This window comes from Coenobita brevimanus, chromosome 92 (assembly GCF_032717465.1).
Source record: "Coenobita brevimanus isolate Jiangsu-jjx chromosome 92, ASM3271746v2, whole genome shotgun sequence".
NCBI lineage: Eukaryota > Metazoa > Arthropoda > Malacostraca > Decapoda > Coenobitidae > Coenobita > Coenobita brevimanus.
The window spans coordinates 22088489-22113017 of record NC_137045.1 but is presented as its reverse complement, the minus strand read 5'-3'; the positions used below and the strand labels follow the sequence as shown (position 1 = coordinate 22113017).

The window sequence follows — 24529 nt, the reverse complement described above, 5'->3', positions numbered from 1 at the left end:
CTACAATAGCAACATACAAGTATATATTTCATCACCACCGGACTATTTCAGTAACTTCGCAAGGTATATCTCGTAGTGAACGATTTTAGTTTAGGTCTCATACGTACTGTTGTACCTCATTCATCATCATAATCATCATGACCACGATCAAGGTCATCACCACCCTCTTCCCCGGTAAAACATGGCACGAGAATAAATGTTTGATAACTGATACATTATGTAATGACATTCTCTTTACCTCTGCCCTCCCTCTCCCTCTCTGTATAATCAATGAGCTGGCCAGACCTTCGCACGGTGGCACTGACATACCCTGGCGTTTTTGCTGCCTGGTCATGCAACGTCCCTAATCTCCCTCCCTGTCCCCTGAAAGGAAGATGGTGGATTGCAGGAGGGAGAAGGGGAGCAATTTCACCCTGCACTGTAATGGGTTCACATATCAGGTGAACCTGGGGTTGCAACAACAGCAACAGCAACAACCAATACTAATACTACTTTTGTTGGATGGTTAGCAGGAAAATGAGACGCCTGATCCAGATGGTACGGCAGGGGAAATAAAAAACTGTCATAGGAAGTAGAAGTATAATGAAAGATATTTTATGTTGTTTGTGCTGGGGTGGGCACTCTTCTACTCTCCTCTTGCTCCCACCCTCGCTCTCTGCCTTCCCTCTCCCTCCGCCACCCTTTTGTCCTTCACTCCCTCTCCCCCTTCCTCACCTCCTGCTTTCATGATAAACTGTTTCTATTGCACAATATTAAATTCCTGGCATCACCTCTCACCTCCCTAATCATTGGCGCTGCCTCTCAGTCACACACACACTCTCTCTCCCCCCCCACACACACACATATACACATTCTTTTTCCTTCTTCTCCCCATCACACACACAAACACACACACACACACACACACACACACGAATCCTCTTCCTTTTTCATTCATCACTCAAACAAACGCACAGACACACACACACACACACACACACACACACACACACACACACACACACACACACACACACACACACACACACACAGCCATTCCTCTTCCTTTTTTGTCCATCACTCAAACAAGCACACACACACACACACACACACACACACACACACACACACACACACACACACACACACACACACAGCCATTCCTCTTCCTTTTTCTTCCATCACTCAAACAAGCATACACACACACACACACACACACACACACACACACACACACACACACACACACACACAGCCATTCCTTTTCCTTTTTCTTCCATCACTCAAACAAGCATATACACACACACACACACACACACACACACAAACACACACACACGCACAGCCATTCCTCTTCCTTTTTCTTCCATCACTCAAAGAAGCACACACACACACACACACACACACACACACACACACACACACACACACACACACTTTGTCACTCCTTTTTCTACCATCACACACACACACACACCTTTGTCATCACTTTGTCATTCCTCTTTCATTTTCTCCCATCAAACACACACACACACACACACACACACACACACACACACACACACTGATTCATCCTCCTTTTTCTCCCATCACAAACACATACACATTCCTCTTTCTTCTCCCCATCACACACACACACACACACACACACACACACACACACACACACATTCCTCTTCCTTCTCCCCATCACACACACACACACACACACACACACACACACACACACACACACACACACACACATTCCTCTTCCTTCTCCCCATCACACACACACACACACACACACACACACACACACACACACACACACACACACACACACACACACACACACACACACACACACACACACACACACACACACACACACACACACACACACACACACACACACACACACACACACACACACACACACACACACACACACACACAAACAAACACACATACACACACACATTTCTCTTCCTTTTCCCCATCACACACACACACACACACACACACACAAACATTCCTCCTCGTCCCCATGCCCTCTCCTTGGTCTCTCTCTCTCTCTCACACACACATACACACACACACACACACACACACACACACAAACATTCCTCCTCGTCCCCATGCCCTCTCCTTGGTCTCTCTCTCTCTCTCCTCCTTTTCTTCTCCTTATACTTGTCTCACCTTTATCATTCTTCTTTTTCTCTAGTTCTCTCGCTTGTACGTCTTCCGTCAGTCTTTTCCGCTTCCTTTCTCTCCATTCTGTTTATCTCTCTCAGTCATTGCTTTCCCCCTACCCCTCTTCCTCATCACCTGCTCTGTCAGTCTGTCTCATTCATTCATTCACTCATTCCTGTGTGTGTGTGTGTGTGTGTGTGTGTGTGTGTGTGTGTGTGTGTGTGTGTGTGTGTGTGTGTGTGTGTGTGTGTGTGTGTGTGTGTGTGTGTGTGTGTGTGTGTGTGTGTGTGTGTGTGTGTGTGTGTGTGTGTGTGTGTGTAACCTCTTCCTCCTTTTCCCTCCCTTGCCCCTCATCCCTGACTCTCCTCATGTCCTCACTGTCTTTTTTTCCTCCACTTCCAAACCCTCCTGCTTCCTTATCTATGCGTGGAATTTCGTCAGCTTAGAGGGCTGAGAAGTTGTCTTTCTCCAGTAGTCCACCATCCTCCTTTCTGGTAACAGGGAGGGAGATGAGAGAGTTTTATTTAGCCGGGCAGTGAATCCCCCAGGTTATATCGATGACACCACGGGAGGGCACTGCATAAATAACATCCTATGGCATGTTACAGTGGAGAAATTAACTAGTATGGATGAAGTGCTAGAAAGCCACTTAAAAATCCCTATTATCCCCCAGCCGTTTCCGACACTCCATACCTTTGTTTGTTTACATTCTGTCGTCCCGTCCTTCTCTCCTCGGTGCTGCATCATCCCTTGTCTTTTACTTTTCATCCTCACCCCTCGGTTAGCTAAGCTCCCTTATTTCTTTGCCCTACCTTGCCTTCTGATCTTGCCCTTCACTATTTGTTCTCACCCACTACTCACCTATGCTCCCCCATATTCCCTTCCCCCAACCTGCCTACACCCCTTGCCCTGCATTCTTTGTCCTTATCTCCACCACCTTGCTCATAGTCCTTACCTTTTATTTTTTTTTGTCGTAATCCCTCATTCACCCACGCTTTTCTTTCTTCCCTGTCGCAGATTTCTGTACTGTATACCATTTTTGCACTAAGAGCCGTCTACTCGTATTTTCTCAGGTTCATTTATCATTTGTAAACTCTAACCTAATTTATCTGAATATACCTTAACTTAACACATTAACCTAAATGACTAACAAACTAACCTACCCTGATATTAAAAAAACAAGTCTAACCTAAACGTGACTTTCCTGGACAAGAGAAAGTGAAAAAATGATACACAAAACGGAAATAAGCTTCCCTGCCGCCACCGTGCCTTCATCTTCACATTTTACCTGCTGGCGAGTGAATGCGAATGGTCCCACTGTCAGTAGTGCCTCACTGATGGGCTGTTCAGGCGTGGAGTCATACCAGGCTGCACTCGCCACCATGCTCAGGTACAAGAACGCCCCGCACACGCCAACACGCTCCACACGACTGTACCGCGACCTAGGTGACACACGGAACACAGATTGGCAACAAAAGAATCAAATTAGTTACAGTCGTCAAATTTGATTAGCAAGTTAGGTAAAGTCATGTGAAGTTAAATCAATACATTATGCTATTTTTTTTTTTCCATAAATCATTATCTAATCTAGCTGACAGCGCTCTTCACTGTCAGCCATTCGGTCTGAGTTCGATTCCGGACATACGTAGCCGCTGAGGTGGATGTACGAAGTGAATTTTCATACACATGCATTTCCGTTCGAAAAGAACACATTTCTACGTTTGAGTCTCTTCCTATACCCGAGAATTTCCCTCGTCAAACATGGCTGTGGGCGTGTCACTCCTCCAGTGACACAAGTGGGAATCCCGCTGTCTCACTGATCAGCTGACTTTCTGGACCTGTTTACACAGCTACCGCATTCCTAATAGAGCTGCCCACACATGATGGAAGTGTTCAAGTGTGCCGTTACAGTCATACATTTATATAGTTTCTGACCACTTCAGTGAAAATAAAGCTAAGGTTACAAGCCTCTCTCCTTTTTGTACCTGGGTTCGTGAAACAGCAGGATTATGCGAGAATACAGCATCTGCATGCAGCTTTACATGGTCATCACTGCTCTCGTAATAAAGATGTTGATGACCGTGAAGTACCATGTATTTTTTAGTTTTGTTGTTGTTGAGGTTTATTAAATAATCGCTGCCGATGTAGTTATTGTCGTAGTTGTTGTTGCTGTTGTGGTCCAAGGACCAGAAAAAAGGGGATGCCCTCCCCCTCTTTTATTTTATTTTTTTTTTCAAATAGTGTTCAACCACTGTGAGGGTTTGAGACAGTGATCAGGTGGTACCGTACCTGGGTGGACGGAAGAACACAGAGAGCCAGATGTGAGAGTCCTTGATGCCTCGCTGCTTCTGGGCCTCGTACAGGTGCGAGAAGTTTTCCATGCCCTTCATATCAGCCGCAGCCAGAGTCACGTCGATCTGCAGTGGTTTGGGATAAAAGTATATGGCAGAGACTGTTAAACTCCTTCAGTCAGATGACCTCTTTTTATATTATTTTCCTGTTAACTTCACACGATATAATACAGCTTGGGAAAGACCTCTCATACTGAAAGGGTGCAACCACTAAGATGACGTACTTTTTGCTTTATCCTTTCTCCGACAAGAATAAAACAAGAAAGACTCCATGGTCTGAATAGGCTGGAAGCTTTAGTTCCCTGTGACATTACCTGTGTATTCTAGTCAAGTACCTCTCTTTAAACTACCTTCTCTTTTCAAAATTGGCCATTCTACTATACTTACCTTCTACCTTATATCACTGTTGCTTTTCCAAAATATTGGTATCTCTTGACTCAACGTTCACCTTTTCTAATCTATTCTATATTCTCTCTAACTTCTCTTCACTATAAGTATCTATGCTTCTTGCTTCATATGCTCGTCTTCCAGTCTTCCCACGTTTCTGTCGCTTCTCCTTTCTTTAATCAGTTTTTGTCTCTTGTCCCGTACATCACCTTCTCATTCACCTGTTCCCTAAGTCACCTCTCCCCCTCCCTTTCTTCTCGTTCACCTGCTCATCAGTTCACCCGTCCATGCTCTCTGTGTCGTTTCTGCCTTGTCTGTTCACCACGTCCCTTACCTTATCTGTCTGTATACTCCGTCCCTTACATCATATGTCAGTCCACCCTGTGCCTTACCTCCTCTGTCTGTCCACCCATGTCCCTTACCTCATCTGTCTGTATGCCCTGTGCCTTACCTGACTCATCCCTTGCCTCACCTGTCCCTTACTTCACCCATTCCTTGCCTCACCTGTCCCTTACCTTAGCCATTCCTTGCCTCACCTGTCCCTTACCTTAGCCATTCCTTGTCTCACCTGTCCTTCACCTCACCCATTCTTTACTTCACTTACTGCACACATTCTTTACCTCACCTGTCCCTCATCCACATCGTCTGACTAGCCTGTCCAATGCCTCACACATCCCTTACCTCGTCTGTCCTTTACATCATCCATGCCTTGTCTCACCCATCCCTCATCTTACCCACCCTAGCCTCACCTGTCTCTAATCTCACCCATCCGTCACCTTACCCACCCTTGCCTCACCTGTCTCTAATCTCACCCATCCATCTCCTTATCCACCCTTGCCTCACCTGTCTCTAATCTCACCCACCTGTCACTTTACCCACCCTTGCCTCACCTGTCTCTAATCTCACCCATCCCTTGCCTCACCTGTCCATCGTCCCTGTCAATAGCCAACCATCTGTTAGCCAAAAATATAGTCTTGGTTCTGGTCTGGAGGTCCCTCACGCTGATGAAGGCCAGCTGCCACGATGCCAAGGCCGCGTCCTGCTGCTCCCCATCTTCCCGCTGCCCTCCCCCCTCCTCCACCCCGCCTGAGTTGTCGTGCCACACCCGTAGGTACTGCAGCTCACCCAGGGGCCTGGCGTGGAGAGTGGGGAGAGGAATTGTACTCTTTTTTACACTAAGTTGACCTGAACATGCCACCTCTCCACGCTGAATACTGAGCTATCAAAAAGAGATTAATTCTGTAATATGGTCCACGTCACGAAGCAGTGGTATGAAAAGAATGTAGAGCCTTAGCAGTGTCTTTTTCCGCCGCTTGAGCTACGTGAAACAAGCTGCACATGCACAGAGACAAGATTCTGGGTCAATTTACAGTGAAGAGAGTATAGTTAGGTAGGTTTATATGTTTGATCGGTAAAAAGTCTGACATTGGTAGTGTATTAGAACAGGCTAAGCTAATTACGGTATATCTAGCCTGCTGTCACCACTGGCACCATCACCAACTCCCTATTTAAGTCCATCATTAGGCCAGGCAATTGTCATACAGATACCGGGTCTAGTAACCAGCCAACAGCATCTCGTAAACAGAATACCTACAGTTCATTCACCTTAACTTGACGGCAATTTTCATTCTTTTTCAGTTTATATCTCGTAGCTTAGTCATAAAATAAGACAATGCTACGGCTCTATATACGTTCATCTCTCTCTCTCTCTCTCTCTCTCTCTCAGCATATTTTAGTTTTAATCTCATGCCACAGCTCAGCATTCAGGATGGAGAGATGACAGTTTTAGGTCGTCAAACTGATCAGAGTATAGTCACCAATGATTACAACATACTCATCACCACTGCTAGTAATCATTATCATCAGTCACCACCTAAAGAATTAAACAGTCCACCATCCACAACAGCTGCCACAGTCACCACTAGGGCTATCATCATCATTATCACCACCACCATCACCATCATTACCACCACCACCACCACCACCACTCTAATCACTACTGCCACGAGCCAGCACTCACCTGGGAACGGCCATCACGAAGGAGTCAAAGCCGTTCCTGTTGAATATGGCACGTCCCTTGTCCTCCAGGGTCCTCACCTCGCTCTCACCAAACTCCCCCGACAGCAGGACCTGAAGTGAAGGGTGGCGGGGACGAAGGAAAGGAGGTAGGATGAGGAGAAAAGGGAATGAGAGTAAAGAGAGGAGAAAGGGAAGATAAAATGATGTAAAAACAGAGGGGTGAGATGGAGGGAGAGACGAGAAAGGGGGAGACATAGAAGGGAAAGGAAGCATGGAGGAAAGACAGGAGGGAAAAGTGACCAGGAGAAAAAGGAGGAGGAGAAGAGAAAGGGTGAAAAAGAGAAGCAAAAAGTGAGGGAGTTAGAGCGGAAATGGATAGAGAGGAAGGAGAGGTGAATGGAAGAAAAAGAGGAAAGGGAGAGAAAGGGGAAAGAAGAAGAAGTGAAAGAATGACGAAGTAGAAAGAAAAGAGAAAATGAAAAGGGAGAGGAAAGAAGAAAAGAAAGAGGGAGAGAGAAAATGAACACAAAGAGGAAAGAAGGGAAGAAAGAGGGAAAAAAAAGAGAAGGGGAAAGAGGGCATGAGAGAAGAAGGAAAGAAAAGGATGTGAAATGGGAGAAAGACATAAAAGGGAGGGAAGGATAAAGAGAGAAGAGGGCGTGAGAAGAGATGAGAGTAGAAAGGAGGAGAGAATAGATGGAAGGAGTGTGAGGGAAGAGGAGAAAGAGGAAGTGAGGAGAAAGAGGAAGTGAGAAGAAAAAGGAAGAAAAATAGAAAAAGAGAAAGTTGTACGAGAGAAGGAGAGAAAACAGAGTGAGAGGAGAGAAGGAATTGTTGCTTTTGTCCATACATACTCAAAGCAAACGATATTCTTCTCTGTATCTCACAGTGATCAGTTTTCCTTTAATGAACAAAAGTACCCAATGTTTTGTCATCTTCATCTCTGACGTGCTGTTAAACTTGGCAGTTCTTAGTACAGAGGCTTGAACTAGCAACCACTGTAGAGTAAATGCGGAGGAAATGATCAAGAAACATTATAGTCTGAAAAAGACAAAGAAACCCATTACTGGTCTCATCCTACGACCTACACAATGTCACCCATTTTACCCTGGACATGTGAGTTCAGTTGTATGTTAATCTGATTACTTCAACTGCGCCTTTAAGAAATTTTGTACAATGTATGATTTAACATTATTTGTACCTTTAAATGATTTTGGGCAATGTGAGGTGTGACGTCGTGGCTCGCTGTGATTTTGCTTGATGTTAGATGTGACGTCAACAGTACCTTTATGTGATTTTATGCAAAGTGTTGTGTGGCGACGTACCTGGACCTTGGATCGTGTTGATGCAGCCTTGGCACTGCCTGTGTACACGACCAGTTCATACAGGTAGCGATCTCGGGGGTCGTTGTCCGCTAGTGGCGTCACACCCACCTGTATCACACACCACACAGCATTAACACCTTTATTAGGTGTCTGGAAACACACACACACACACACACACACACACACACACACCTAATTACCACTCTTCTTTACTACTGAATTTGCTATGCCTCTATCTGTCTGTGTGGATACCTGTCATCTTGCTGGTTAAGAGTCTAACAGGAGATTAGGCATATCATCTAGCTGCCAGGGACGGAAAAAGCTTAGGCCGACTAACCAGATCCCCGAGCGCAGGACCCCTCTTTAATTGGTGCAACCCTCTGCCACATACAGGAAGAAATAATGAGGCTACGCTGACTAGCTGATCCGCATGTGCCCAATCTCCCTACGGTTGCTAAAAGCCAATCCAGTCCCGGTGCTTCTCTGCCAAACACACTGCACTGGATGGGTGGTGGGCCAAGAGTAATTCAACTTCAGTGTCGGCGATTAGTTTCCGTTGTTAGATTTTTACAAGGCTTGGGTGAACACACACACACACACACACACACACACACACACACACACACACACACACAACCATCACCACCATGCACCGCTAAGAAATAAAAAGTTATGATAATGGCGTTGATTATGATGTATTATATTCATGGACAGCCATTAAAACCGTCCTCAGCTGACTAACCTTGTACTGTACAGTGTGTGGGTAAACCTGTAACCAATGCGTCTTCATTTGATATGCTGAGACGTGCTTGGCTCACTGGGTCTCATACTAGGTTGTGCTGAAGACATCGGAACACTTTAATTGACGATTTATATGCACATTATACCTCAATATCCACCTGGACGTTATTAACACACATTATGTCGATATTATAATAATATAAATAACACAAAGAGAATGTTAAGATTCCTATGCCACCCAGATGACGTCCCTCTAATACTTCAATTATCTTGATCATATCCCGTGTACGCATTATATCCCTTCAATACGATAAGAGCTTTTACACCCACTTGCACTCAGTGAATTGGAAGTAATCTTTTACTCGGCGTGTGTGTGTGTTTGTCTGTCTGTCTGTTTGTGAAGAGCATACCTCAAACAATTCTGATCCCGTTTAACTAAACTTGATGAAAGGGTTGAGGTTCAGCGAACGAGTATAAGCGTTGTTGTAAAGAACAATAGGTCAATGTCAAGGTCACAAGGCAAAGTCAACTTTAAAAGCACTGATCTGATTTTAATCAAACTTGACGGAAGGGATTCTACTTTGATAACAACCAGGTAAAGGCAAAGGTCACGGCATTTCCGTTTGTGAACAAAATAATTAAACAGTTCAGACGATTGAAACCAGACTTAGTTGAAGGGTTGATGGTCAACGTTGAGTAGACTATTATTATTTTTTTTTTAACAATAGGTCAATGGTCAAGGTCACACAGCAAGATCAACTGAAACAGTTTTCATCCAATTTAGTGAAGGCTGTCTTGCCTAAACTGAATAAAAACTGTTCAAGTTGATCTTGCTGTGACCTTGGATTCAGGGTAATGCAAAAATGAGGGGATTTCACTCTGAGAACAACCAGTCAAAGGTCAAGGTCACAGAGCAAGGTCAAACGTTCGACCCAACAACCAAAAGTTTTGATTCGATCTGTAACAAACTTGAAATTATTTATGGTCAACCAGGGATGAAGTGATTTGGTTTCGAGAATATTTGGTTCAAGGTCAAAGTCACAGGTCAAGGCTAATTCACACAGTTCTTACCCAACCTGGACCATGCATGGTGAAGAGTTATGGGTCATTAAAGAGAAATAATTCGATTTTGAGATCAATCGGCCGAGAGTTAAAGTCACAGGGCAGACAAGTGCTCCGACCTTGAACCAGTTGTGGGCGTGAGTGTTACACTCACTGAGTGCTCAATTCTGCTTCATTATGTTTTTATCGCCTGTTGATGATTTCATTCATTCCTCATGATTGAAGCTTAAAAACTATGTCAACTAACCCATCATTATGAACGGTCGCCCTTAAACTGAATACAGTGACCTTGGGGATCTATCTATCTATTGCCAGATGCCTTAATCCCGCAAGTGGTGGCCACAAACAAATAGACTCCATATTGCCCTGTCCCCTGCCATTTCACCGCCCTACTCCCAGCTCACACCCCCTCTGTCATATACCTCTCCACTCCATCCCTCCATCTCATCCTTGGCCTCCCCCTCCCTCTCCCCCCCTCCACCTCATTCACATACACTCTCCTCGTCAGTCTCTCATTCTCCATCCTCTCCACATGGCCAAACCACCTCAGTGTGTTTCTGCTAACGCTTCCTATCACATCCACATCCACACCACAACGCTCCTTCATTTCCTCATTTGTCAGTCTGTCTCTCCATGTGACTCCACATGACCTTGGGGATAATATCAATTAAAAAGGGCCTATCCAGTTTTTAAAGAAGAGTGTACACGAAAATTCGACTCAGGGTCTGAATGGAAACAAGACTGTATTGTGTGCTATGTGAATATGTGATATTTATGAGACCGAGATAGTGAGAGGCAAAATTACAACTTTTCTGGACCCTTAATAATCCATCATTTCCACCAGTGCCATCTGTGCTTGTGCTGCTCATCTACCTCAGGCTCGCTGAGGAGTACATAGTCACAGTCCTGAATGGCAGGAACGTTCCTGGTGGGATCAGGGAAACTGTCCTGATTTTGCTGGCATGGCTGCTGCTGCTGCCTTCCTTCTTTGACGAGAGTCGATGAGGTCCGCTCGCCACCTCTCCCTGAAGTTGTTGCCTACCTGTTTCACTAGGAATGAAAATCGGTGCAGTCCTCTGCGCACTGACACGGCCTTGTTTGAGAAAGTCGTGGCATTGTTCCAAGTGCCTGGGGGTGAGTCCTGCATGCTTGATGTTGGCTTTACTACTCATTGAACCATTTGCCTTGGTTTCCCTTGACTGAAAAAGTTCCTCATAGAGCAGCTATTGTGGCATCCTGGAGTCTAGTACGACTGACGTGTGCTGTCGACTGAAGCTGGGCTTTCAGGATCGTGGCTTCGATGTAGGTGGTCGAGAACCTCCATGTTTGCAGCCTTGTCCTGCCATCACATGCCGAGGGCTGATGTCCTATGCATGAAGAATCATTCCAGGGATGTCATGTGTCTTCTGCACAAAGTTTTGGTTTCACATCCATATTGGGGAATGGTGAAGATAACAGCCTTGTACTCTGAGGTTTATGGACTGCTGGATGTTGTGTTGGTTCAATACACGTGGTCGCAAACAGCAAAACGCATGGCTTGCCTTTTGCAAATACTGACATAAATTTTTATGTCCCAGGCACCATCACTTCTGACATACAACTGCATCAAAAGTTTTGTTGCCTCTCCAGTTGTTCTCTCCACAGATTGTCGAAACCAGCGTGGTGAATCTGCAGTAAAGATTCTTGATGACTATTTTGGCCACAGATCAGTGTCATCAGTGTTGGTTGCTGCGGATTTGTCAAGCTGATATTCAAAATCCACGGAGTGAAAAGCAGGGAGAGACAACAGTACTTTTGATGCTGAAAGTACCTGAAATCACCTACAGTCTTTGGCTCACGTTCTCCGATTGTGATATATGGGAAGGAGATCCAGAGACAGAACTGAGTACCATTTCTATCCTGTGGTGGCTGATGGTGGGCCCACAGAAGTGAGCAGTTTCAGCAGTTTTGTTGACGGTCAGCTGCAAGTCAGACTTCGTATGTGCCACTAGAGCACAGTCATCGGCAGAGAGTGCCACCAAATTATCCTCTCATATGTCTCTGACAGCATGGCTGAACATACACATGAACAAGCACAGCAAAACTGCGCTGCTCCACTCCACGGCAGATGACCTTGGAGGCTGTCCCCCACACTTGGCATCCCTCTGGGTGCAAAATTTCTTGTTACATGGGGAATATTTTATATATATATATATATATATATATATATACACACACACACACACACACACACACACACACATACAGCTGTACATACTGTCTGGGAACCCTAGGGGCAATTCCCAAGGGGTTCCGCCCTGCCAAATATCTAGTTCAGGTAGAGGTCTACAACTGTGAAAATTTCGTGCAGCTATGTAAAAAAAAAAAAAAAAAAAAAAAAAAAAAAAAAAATTCGAGGTTGCCCTCCTGTGGAAAGGGCAGAGGAGTCCTACCCTGCCTAAAACCTATTCTGGGTTAGTTCCCACTGCACAAAAATGTGTTTTCTTAGATAAGGAACATATCATGAATACCAGTATTCGCTTGAAGCCCCAGTGGTTCTCCCCTCGAGGGTGGGTGGGTGGGCCACGAAGGTTACCACCCTGCTTTTAAACATGTCCACGCGCGGTATGCAGCTGCAAAATCTTGTGTTCCAATGTTAAATAAAAAATACGATGGCGGTGAATATCGGCATTGGCCAAAACTCCTGCTAGCTGCTACCCTCTCCTCCATGGATGTTGGCCTTTAATGGTCACACTCTGCCTACTTTGCAAAATTTAGTATTCCTGGATAAAAAATCTACTGTGTATACTGGTGCTGACTGGGACCACAGGGGTTCGTCTCCTCCCATACAAGGTGACTCTTGGGGGTTCCACCTTGCCCCAAATTTGCTTCTAGTGGAGGTCTATCACCACACAATATTTGCTTTCCTAGGTAAAAAAAAAAAAAAAAAAAAAAAAGGTCGTGCATACTAGTGTTAACCGGGAGCCCTGTGGCCACTCCTCCGTGGGAAACTCTTGGGAGTTCTGCCCTGCCTAAAAGTGCTCCTTCTGGAGGTCTACCACATTACAACGTTTCGTTTTCCTAGGCGCTCCCTGATACTCCCAGTCCCAGAACTACTGTAAGAACTACTACCTCCTCCGCATCTATCCATCTGGAGAAATACTTGTACCGTGCATTGCCTGCTCCGTGGAGTGGGAAAAAGAATTGAGGAGTACAGAAGCCAATACTTACCTTGCCTGTGTGTCTCGTGAGAATGAGATAGTGTTGGTGGAAGATGAGGAATGAAAGTTTTGCTACAAATTTAAATACTAAGGCAACTTGCAAAACCAAGGGCCACATACAAGTAGGCATAGTTTTTGTAGGACCCCATCTTTTGCCATTTCTTTTGCGTATTACACCTTAACGTTCTCTTGCATGCGGTTTATATAGTTCTAATATCGACACAGTTCACATCAGTAACACACAAGCGTATCATGAGGTGTTATGTGCAGAATAAATCGCTATGGGAGAGGTGTTAGGAAATCTCCAGAGATATTCACAATGCAATCCTAACTCCAAATATATATACAGCCACAAGCAGAGTGATGGTGCGAGTAAAAAGGCACGGAGACGACTTCTGATGTGAGAGTATTTACTGTGGCAATGGAGAAAGGTACAGAATTAAACGTAATAATGCTTTCAATATGGTGAAGTTTTTTATATTCTGTCTTTGGTATCTCAAGACGATATTACTTGTATTACTTAGCTTAGGAAAGCCCTGTGGTGGTGAAGGGTTAAATGAGGCTGAATATAACCCCTCCTGTTCTAAAAGTTAGTCTTAAGCTAAATATAACCGCCTGGAAATAGCTAGGAGAAAATAATAAAAACAACAACAACAATAATAATAATAATAATAATAATAATAATAATAATAATAATAATAATAATAAATACGAAGGGGCGAGGCTAAGGTGGCGTAACTTAAAGAAACAAAGAGGGTAACAGGAAATATGCACCGTGTGCAACAGTGTGTCAGGGAAGGACAATGGCAAGGACAGTGAGAGGAGTGACAGGAAACATAAATGAGATTACGATGCAGGGGAGGTATTCACAAACATATTTAAGATCGATTCTTTTTCATACTACAGATTTGTTTTTGCAAGAAAAACTACAGGAACCGGATAATTTTCTACTTTCCCTTCCTTGTACTTGCTGCTTAAAAAAAAGTTATACAAAATTATGACTGTCTTCCTATCGTAACCAGAAAATATATAATCGACATGGGAAGTCGGCACTCTCCTTTCTTTGTCATCTTCATCATCATCATCATCATCATTATCAGCTTGCTACCTATCCAAGGATGAGGTGAGGTAGGGTTCAGAGAACAAGAAAAATCCTGACGGGAAACATCAACAAACGTCTGCCATACCATTCAGGTCTCGTGACTCCTGATTCTACATCAGAAGCACACCTTTCATGCTATGAAAAAATCCACAGTTACGCAGGACTTGTCATAAATCAGTTTGTACATCCAGTCCTATGAGCACGGAAAGCAAACGGAACGTTTGGAACATAACCGAAAGTTCACTGCAGAACTGAGACACACTGATGAAGCGTACACTACATGTTTGCTACGTGTAAATTGCACAGCCGTGATAAAGGAAGACGACAGAGATTAATCGAGAGAGATGACTGGCATCAAGTTGCATACAGTGCAACTTCGAGGTACAGACAAATATATAAAAGTGATATTGAGGAATTCGTATGGAAAACAAATATTTGGGGATGATACCGTCAAATGGTTCAAAGTATGAAGCGGGGCAGAGGGTGTGTAAGTATGGCATGGGTGGAGGGGAAAAGGTAGACTAAAAGGGAGATGAGAGAGGGCAGACGAAGGAGTGATCTGTAACGGAGGAAACAAGAAACCTTATTGAGGCTGGTATATCTAAGTTAATCATACTATTACTCTTATCATATTTTCCGTCATAATGAACCCTTTTTTTTAGTTTATTCCTGCCATCTTCTGACGATTCTACTCAGCATGGGAATTTTACGAGGGGCGTTCAAAAAGTTTTGGCAACAGGGTAATAAAAGCAAAATTAATGGAGATACACATTTATTGAAGTTCACACTCCTTCAACATACTCTCCTCTAAGGTTTACACACTTTTGGAGTCGTGTCATCCACTTAACAAAGCACTCTGAGTACTCAGAAACAGGTATACTCTTCAGTTCTGAATTTATCCTCCTGGCATGGTCCTGTTTCCTTCGATGAGGATCCCAGCAAGTTTTTCTGAAAATTTAGAGAATGGCCAAAAGTCACACGGTGCCGTCCTGACCTGGCACCGTGTAACTTTTGGCCATTCCCTAAATTGTCAGAAAAACTTGCTGGGATCCTCTTCGAAGGGAACACGACCTTGCCAGGAGGATAAATTCAGAACTGAAGAGTATATCTGTTTCTGAGTACTCGGAGTGCTTTGTTAAGTGGATGACACGACTCCAGAAGTGTGTAAATCTTAGAGGAGAGTATGCTGAAGGATTGTGAACTTCAATAAATGTGTATCTCTATTAATTTTGCTTTTATTACCCTGTTGCCAAAACTTTTTGAACGCCCCTCGTAGAAGTGGATGAGTTAGAACAGAAAAGAATAAAGAACTAGGAAATGGAACCCCAAACCAGGAGGCCTCACTTAAGCATAATAAAATCACTTGGTCGCAGGAAGACTATACTAAATAACACGCTACCGGGATTCAAGTAGTAATGATAAGCGAGGATGGATGCGCCGCTGGGGTGATGACAATTTCGAAAGAGATTGGAGGTATAGCTCATTTTTGCTGGGGACTCCGGTGATAAATCTCCAAGCTTTGTGTGTTCTTTCCCTCATTCGTGCATCCTATCAAATTAGGAATACTATCTCATCCTTCAGGTGCTTAGTCACATGCATCACATATCACCAGGATGCCAGAACTGCCTTTTCAAAACACACACACACACACACACACACACACACACACACACACACACACACACACACACACACACACACACACACACACACACACACACAGTCTATATTTTAACAGAAACTCCTGAACTACAGAAACAACCGCAGATAAACCTCCTACTGTAAATATAGCTACTCGTGTACGGATAAAGAGCCAACGATGAAGCAGGAAATAAACAAAGAACTATCCCTGTGTGTATCTTCAGCCATTTCCCTGTTTTACCTTCTTCACGTCCCGGCGGTCCATGATTCGGGCCCACACCAGGAGAATGAGCATCGCGGCGGCCGTCACAATGAGCGTCATGTAGATGGACACGTTGTCGGTGAATCCTGCGTTGGCGAAGATGTAGTGGAAGGTGAGGGTGTTGGGCGTCGGCAGGAACCCCGAGGCAAAGTCCGTCAGGTGGGTTGACTTGCAGCGCGTTCGTAAGTATGATGACGTAACCACCTGAAATGCACGGTTAAGGACATTATACTTTTTAAAATTCTTTTCATTTTTTGTCTTCATTTCTTTCCTTTTCCTTTCTTTTTATTCCTTTTTCCTATTTCTTATTTTCTTGATCTTGTCTTTCTTTTCCCATTTTCTTTCTTTTTCATTCTTTTCATTTTTTTTTTTTTTGCTCTAACTAGGCCTGAAACTGCCATCTCTCCATCTTCAATACTGAGTTGCAACACTAGACTAACATTAAAATATGATGCTAGGCACGAAGTCCTGTAGAAAAAATTGAGAGCCGTGCCATTATCTTTTCCTGCAACTGAAGTAGGTGACATATGCTGAAAAAGGGCGAAAATCCAGGCCAAGAAAAACAACTACAATATCGATATCTTTGCGATAAATAACGAGTGTGAGCAATGACCTTCAATCACCGCCTGGGGACTGAACCAACGCAAGGCCGTCACTCCAACTAAGGCGATATTGCCACTAAAGTCGGTTTGTTTTCACTTGACGAAACTGGGTCACTTCCACAGCTTCATTATGTCTCGTTTGCACGAAATCTGATAAGCCTTAGTTATGAGGTAGTAAATAATAACCTCAGCGCTAATCAAACTGACCCTAATATCTGATTACACTACACCATTTGCTGAACTGAGGGGGGTTACTGGGTTATGGATCTTCGTCAGTAGAGAAAATACAGGAGTTAGGGAGCTTCGTTAAGTTAGAAAATACAGGAGTTAGGGAGCTTCGTCAGGTCAGAAAATACAGGGGTTAGGGATCATCGTCACGTTAGAAAATACAGGAGTTAGGGATCATCGTCACGTTAGAAAATACAGGTGTTAGGGATCTTCGTCAGTAGAGAAAAAACAGGAGTTAGGGATCTTCGTCAGGTTAGAAAATAGAGAGTGTCGTCAAGTATGAATAAACGTGCTAAAGAGCCTGTACTGACCTCCATGCCCAGACTGGACCACCTGCCTGCCTCCTCATCGAAGTAGTAGCAGCCTGACGTGAAGACCCGCACGGAGTAGCTGGCGTCGTAACTCCAGCTGGTGGCAGGAGAAGAAGGTTAGAGCAATGCCTATCAACTACACCCGGACCACTAAGACGGATATTCAGTGTTGGAGGATGAGAGGAAAGGAGAGAGGCGGAGGGGAAGACAGTACAGGTAACAGTTACCAGATTAGGAATGAAAGGTGAGATAAGTGAACACTACATTATTTTTGGTAAATAAAGGGTCATGGGGAAAGGAAAGAGAGGGAAGGAGGCTGGGAGTCGGAGGGGGAAGGATGAAAGGAGTGGGTGGGGGAAGAAGGCAGGGAATGGGAGGAGGAAGGATGTGAGGAGTGGGAGGGGGAAGGAGGCAGGGAATGGGAGGGGGAAGGATGTGAGGAGTGGGAGGGGGAAGGAAGCTGGGAGTGGGAGGCAGATGGAGGAGGGAAGGGACAGCGAGAAAGAAGAGGGGAGTGGGAGGGAAAAGAGGGATGGGAATGGGAGGGGGAAGCAGAAGAGGAGTGGAAAGGGGAAAGAGTACAGTAGTGACTTCATTCCTAAGCACAAAGAAGTGAAATACACAAACACCCTTGGCATATCTGGGCACAGAAATAAGGCTCCAAATGACACAACCCCAACACTAACAACGGTACAGTATATTATAATTTTCATCATATAGCTGTATTCTGCCATTTTCTCTCCGACAAGGAGAGTATGTTTTCACCCTTGTTTGTTTGTTTATATTCTTACTCAAAACTAAAAGAGAGATTTGGACCAAATTTGGCGGGTAGATAGCCCATGTCCCAGGGAACAATTGATTAACTTTTGGGATCGGTCCGGATCGAATTACAGATTCTGGATCCGGAAAACATTTTTTGCGAAACCCAAGTCAATGATGAGAAAACCCAACCCATTGAGAGGCGTGGCCTGGAAATTACGTTGCCCTTGTCGGAGAGATGCGCTCCACTGTGCCCCTCTAATTTTTTATGTGCCACCCACAGTATCTTCTTGACCACACATCATCTCTTCCTATTACTAATCCTATTAAATGACAAAGAAAGCCTGAACGGCGAAGAAAAAAGTGAGGTAAAACCACGTCATTTCAGGGGTAATGACGCTGGGGCAAAGAGACACTGGCCGAAGGGTCTCGTGATCGGCCCGAGAATCGAACGCGGGATCACTCGGTAGCAGGAAGAACGTGCGTCCGGTCACGCCATCCCCATGCCCTTTCTCCCCAGGTTCCTTGGGTTCAATATTCCTGGATATTGTACAATCTACTCGTGGAGATGTGTCAGGGGTCGTAGGCTACATCAAGTATCAGCTGCTTGTTACTGTCTGAAACTTTCCTCACCACGACTGTTGACTTTATCTAATGCATGATCACGAGATTTGACGAAACCCAAATGTTTTGCCTGTTGGTCATGCCTCTCTTTATAACAGTGTCTGGATATGTGCTGATGGTTGGCACACACGGGAAGAAGCAGGTCATGTAACGTTATTAATCCCTGGCTGAATAGATCTGTGAGGGAGGCTTCGTGGGAGGTACCTCGGAGGTGGCAAAATAAAATTGTTATACTGTAATTTCTCCTAGAATTCTGAAAGGACAGAGTGGAGGATGGAAACTGGGGGAAGGGTGGAAAGTGGTGGGCAGGATGGACTGGGATGGTGTGGATGGTTGGGCGGGGTGGGAGGAGTATGCATTGTACATCATCATCATCCAATCCTGCGTTGCCCCATGAGAAGCGTTTAAGGCATTTAAGATGAGAGTGATCAGCCTTACACATCCCTGAGTGGCATTAGCAATAAACCCCAACTTCCCCTTGGACATAAACCTGCTCAGTCTTACTCCGACTGGAGCGTCTTAATTACACACTAAACCACCAGGCGCCGTAATTTGGCTATATGGTTACCACCCAACATAGTAAATGGTTTCCCGGTGTACAGAAAACCATTTGGCTTGCCATTCAGTACACAGTCACCCGCAAACAGCAGGAAGAGGCAAGAATGATGGAAAGAAAAACAGAAGGGGATGGAAGGAATGAAAGAAGGAAGAGAGGAAAGGGCAGTCACCCGAGAGCAGCACTACATCGAGTAAGCGGATGGTGAGCGCCAACACTTACCACCTGCACTGTACAGAAGGTAGTGAAGCTATTTCTCCTATAATCAAAGATAAGAAATGCAGATATGGGCTGTATGGGCTAAGAGGGATGGATGGGCCGGAAGAAGATGGTGGTGAGTGATGGAGAATGATGAGAGGAGTATGTCTTGCAAATATTGGTATAGTACATGGGGTGCTAAACTGTAAATTAAATAATTTCCTCAGGAAATTCAATGGAAGAGGCGGGAGAGAGGGATGGCAAGAAAAAATGGTAGAGTGGGCAGAAAGATTATGCAAGATACAGTGGGATGGAGGTGGGTGATGAAGCAGAGCGGGAACTACACAGTACATCCCGTGGATGTGGGGGTTGTAGACTGGGAGGCATATTTTTAATGCAAAAAATAAACACCTAGAGGGGCACTCAGTGGAGCGCATCTCTCCGACAAAGGCTATGCAATTTCCAAACCACTCTTCATAATGGGTTAGGTTTTCTAATCATTCATTAGGGTTTTGCAAAATGTGTTTTCCGGATCCAGAATCTGTAATACGACCGGACTGGTAACAAAAGTTAATCGATTGTTCCCTGGAGCATAGACTATGTACTTAGCAAATCAAATTTGGTCCAAATCTCTCTTTTAGTTTTTGAGTAATCCTGCTAACAGACAAACTAATAAACATCGGTCCCAAAAGTTAATCGATTGATCCCTGGGACATGGGCTATCTACACACCAAATTTGGTCCAAATTTCTCCCTTAGTTTTTGAGTAATCCTGCTAACTTACAAACAAACAAGCAAATAAACAAACAGGGGTGAAAACATACTCTCCTTGTCGGAGAGAACTAAAGACAAGGAGTTTGTAAAAGCTGATACTGTTAATGGGAGTTGAACAGAAGAATACCAAAATCATCTGACATGACTACATATATCAAACTGAAAAGTGGAAGTCAAACGAAATGAGAAAAACCGAAAGGGCTTAGGTTTTAATAAAAAATTCTCCAGCAACATATACCTGGTGTATCTGCCTCATACTGTAAACTGGCGCTGAGTCTTATGTAAAGTTAAGCATGCAGGATTTCCAGATGGTCACCTATCGAACTGACGACCAAACTCTTAGGTGTTATATGCACCGTTCCTACGTCATGATCCTTACTCAAGTATATCGTTGGTGAGGTTGGGGCGGGAGGCGTTGGTGAAGTTGGACATAAAGAAGGCTGGGGTGTCGGTGGGGAAGGTGTTGGTAAAGGTGTCGGCCAGAGCGCCCACTGCCAGGAAGAAGCGTCCTGTGCGGTTCTTGATTATGTCGACGCCAAGAAACAGATCCGGGATGCCTGAAAAGCAGAAAAGAGGCTGGTTAGAGATGTGTTTCTCCCGATAATGATATCTCTGACTGAATTTCTGCTATTCTTGATTTAAAATACAACACTACATACTTTTTAAAAAACATGTATGCTAATACCTGCTCTAACGGCGTGCCGCTCAAGAGAAGGACGGTAACTTCATTCACTCATACTCAGTCTCTTAGCTTTCTTCATTCTGACCTGTTGGATGTTTGACTTTTCCATTTAGTAAATCTGCCAGTATTATCTCTCCTTGTTTTTTGTCTGATTTTTCCTCTCAGGAAGACAAAAAATATGACGGAACAATGAAATTCACAATTTGCTTGAACTACATGGAACAGGCTTGGAACCTTTGTCACAGTCACGTCTCTCACCTTCCTTGGTGATCAGACTTCTCTGATTCAAAATCTGTTACACCATCCGTGTACACTAACTCTTGCTTGATTCCTCTTTCACTCCCCCTCTAAATCCTCTTCTCACAAACTACTTCAACCTCAGGAGACAGCTGGTGATTCCCCCCTGTGATTAATGTAGTAGTAGTAGTGGTAGTGGTGGTAGCAATAGTAGTAGAAGTAGTAGTAGTAGTTAGTAGTAGTAGTTAGTAGTAGTAGTAGTAGTTAGTAGTGGTAGTTAGTAGTGGTAGTTAGTAGTAGTAGTAGTAGTAGCAGCAGTAGTAGTAGTTAGTAGTAGTAGTAGTAGTTAGTAGTAGTAGTAGTAGTAGTAGTTAGTAGTAGTAGTTAGTAGTAGTAGTTAGTAGTAGTAGTTAGTAGTAGTAGTAGTAGTAGCAGTTAGTAGTAGTAGTAGTAGTAGTAGTAGTAGTAGTAGTAGTAGTAGTAGTAGTAGTTGTTGTTGTTGTTGTTGTTGTTGTTGCTGTTGTTGTAGCCCCAGGTTTATCTGAAATGTGAACCCAGTGGACTGCATCGTCAAGCTGCTCTTCTCCCACACCCCACCATCCTCCTTTTGGGGGATAGGGAAGTAGTTAAAGGACGTTTGTATATCCAAGCAGATGAACCCCCAGTTATATCGGTGCCATGACAAGAAGGTGCTCCTCCCCAGTACCGATTAATTTTGTGTCATCTGTAAACAACTGGTTTACTACCTTGCCTCCCTCTCCAGGCATTCCTTGAAGCTGTCCGTCTCCCCAATACCCTTAAATCTATCGCCCTCACTAGTCCGTCCTTTGTGACATCCCGCATCTCTGGTGCACCCACATGTACCTCACACCGTTCACCCTCACCTCACCTTTACACATGCTATACTCATGAAAAACTTTCCACGACAAAAATATTCCCGTCCATACCATGCACCATCAAACCAACACACAGATACCAGCCTTTTATATATATATATATATATATATATATATATATATATATATATATATATATATAACACACGTTCATTAGATCAACAACCGATCCCTTTTAACTCATCATACCTAAAGCCTCTCTGTTCCTACCTAATATGGTGTTCATAATGTTGCAATATACTCATCCAATCATCACTCACCCACAGTATGCTGCAATATACTCTTCCAATTACCACTCTTTCATAGTATGTTGAAATATACTCTTCCAATCACTACCGGTATGCTCAGTAGGTTAATACTTCTAAAATCTAAGCATCCCTTTTCGTGGTCTTTGACACACACACACACACAGAAATAAAAAAAAACACTGTCAGTGATTAGGTATCCCACCTTGATACAAGCACTCAATGAAAAGCCCAAGTAAATACTCCACAACGCTATCTCCACGTATCCTCAGGCACCTGGCTGCAGTCCCATCTACTCCTACGGTCTTCTCGCACTTCATTTTCTGTAACGCTTCCTGTCTCCCCTTTACCTACTCTGTGACACCAGGTGGTCTCCCCATGGGATAAATATGCTCGTGATTTTTTTTTTTTTTTTTACCTACACCGTCTGGTAATCATTTACATTATGTTTTCCTAAGTACAAATTCCATCTCTTTTTTTACTTCTTCAGTGTCTCTTACTACCTTGCTATATTAGATCAGAATACTCTTGATATTTCTAAAACTTCTGACAGTGTGGCGCCACTCTCTGTTATCCAAGCTCCCTTGATATGGACTATCATCTTTTGTCCCACTGATTTCCTCATATCATGGCAACAGAAAGATGAAAGTAGAGGTACCTGGTAGATGATGTAGATTCCAATTTGCACTCAATTAATCCCGGCTTGCCACAAGAATCAGTTTTGGCTCCAACCCTGCTCCTTAGTCATATTAATGATCTGCCTGTCACCTATAATCTCATTCACTCATACGCAGATGACTCAAAGTTTCACAGTTCTTTCACACTTAAACACCCCTTCACAGTGTTTGATATCTCTAACTCCCAGCTCAGCACAGCAACCCCTTCAATCAAGACTTATCGATGATCACTGAATGGGGGCAAATCAACACTGTCTTATTTAATCCTTGAAAAACTAAATGTATCCAGTTTACCAATGGTGGTAGGTGGTGGCGACCATCATCCACTCACTTCATGTAGTGCTGCCTACTTCTTCCTTCACCTTTATCATTCTTTTTCTGTGCCTTCCCTCCTCTCTTTCTATTTCTTCCATCTCTCCTGTCACTTTTTATTACTCTTCTTTCCTTTTTTGGGGGCTTTACACTGAGTGATAAGCCTAACAGTTTCCCGTAAGCCAGGAAACCATTTACAACGCTGGGTAGTAACCATATAACCACCTGTTCCCTACGTGTCAACAAGTGGGTTGGCGGAGGGTGCCCCTCCCTGTAAAACAACTAACTCAAGGACAAACTGCCACCTCTTATGGGATTATGGCGTCTGGCTATAGACAGATACCAACAGACAGGTAATGCCTGATTCCTATATTACCTTCCATGCAACCAATATTCCTACCTCTAAAAGTACTGAAATCTCTTTCTTTCGCTTAACAATAACTTCAGTTGGACTTCTCATGTTAGATCACTTGCTAAAAGTGCCTCAAAGAAACTTGGATTATTGTACAGAATCCTTAACTTCTTCACTGACGAGCAGTTGGCTATAATTTATAAGTCATGTGTGCTCTCAGCTCGAATACTGCTTACCCCTGTGGAGTGGGTGTGGAGAGGCACTAAAACAACTGGACAAAATTCAGAACAAAGCTCTAAGAATAATTAATAACTCTGCAATTACAAATGAACTGCTCCCCTACATGTCAGAAGGAATGGTGCTTCCCCCGCATTAATTTACAGATACTGTTGTGAGTGTAATTCCTCAAAGGAAGTTGCATTCACTGTTCTACCTCTCCACGTCTTCCTGACTTGACTGTCACACCACCATACTGCAGAACTTCTGCCTATCACAATTCATTTATTCCCCAAACTGGTTCTCTCTGAAATTCGCTTCCTCAGATTAATTTGCTTCAAGCCTTCAACCTACAGTAGTTGAGGTCCAACTGTTACATTTTTTTAAATAAATGGAGGACGACTGTAATCTGGTGTCAATCAATCATTTCCTGTGGCACCCCATGGGATGCATAGGGCCTCGATGAACTCTCTCCACCATAATTTTGTCTCTTGCCATCTCCTTCAGGTCCCACCAACACTCCTTTCCTGCTTCTCTCTTCATTGTCCTCAACCAGGTTTCCCTCGGCCTACCTCTGCCTCTTCTTCCTCTAGCAGTCCACTTTGGCACATCCTGTA

General features: G+C 44.0%; 1 protein-coding gene across 1 annotated transcript in view; it reads right to left on the bottom strand.

The window, feature by feature from the left end:
* Window positions 1-24529, bottom strand: part of LOC145412163 (uncharacterized) — a 147205-nt gene that overhangs the window by 44174 nt on the left and 78502 nt on the right. Inside the window, 8 exon segments of the mRNA XM_080282097.1 lie at window positions 3443-3596; window positions 4444-4571; window positions 5815-6025; window positions 6913-7022; window positions 8237-8344; window positions 16224-16448; window positions 17386-17482; window positions 20675-20852. Of these exon segments, the coding sequence (XP_080138223.1) occupies window positions 3443-3596; window positions 4444-4571; window positions 5815-6025; window positions 6913-7022; window positions 8237-8344; window positions 16224-16448; window positions 17386-17482; window positions 20675-20852 (1211 nt within the window).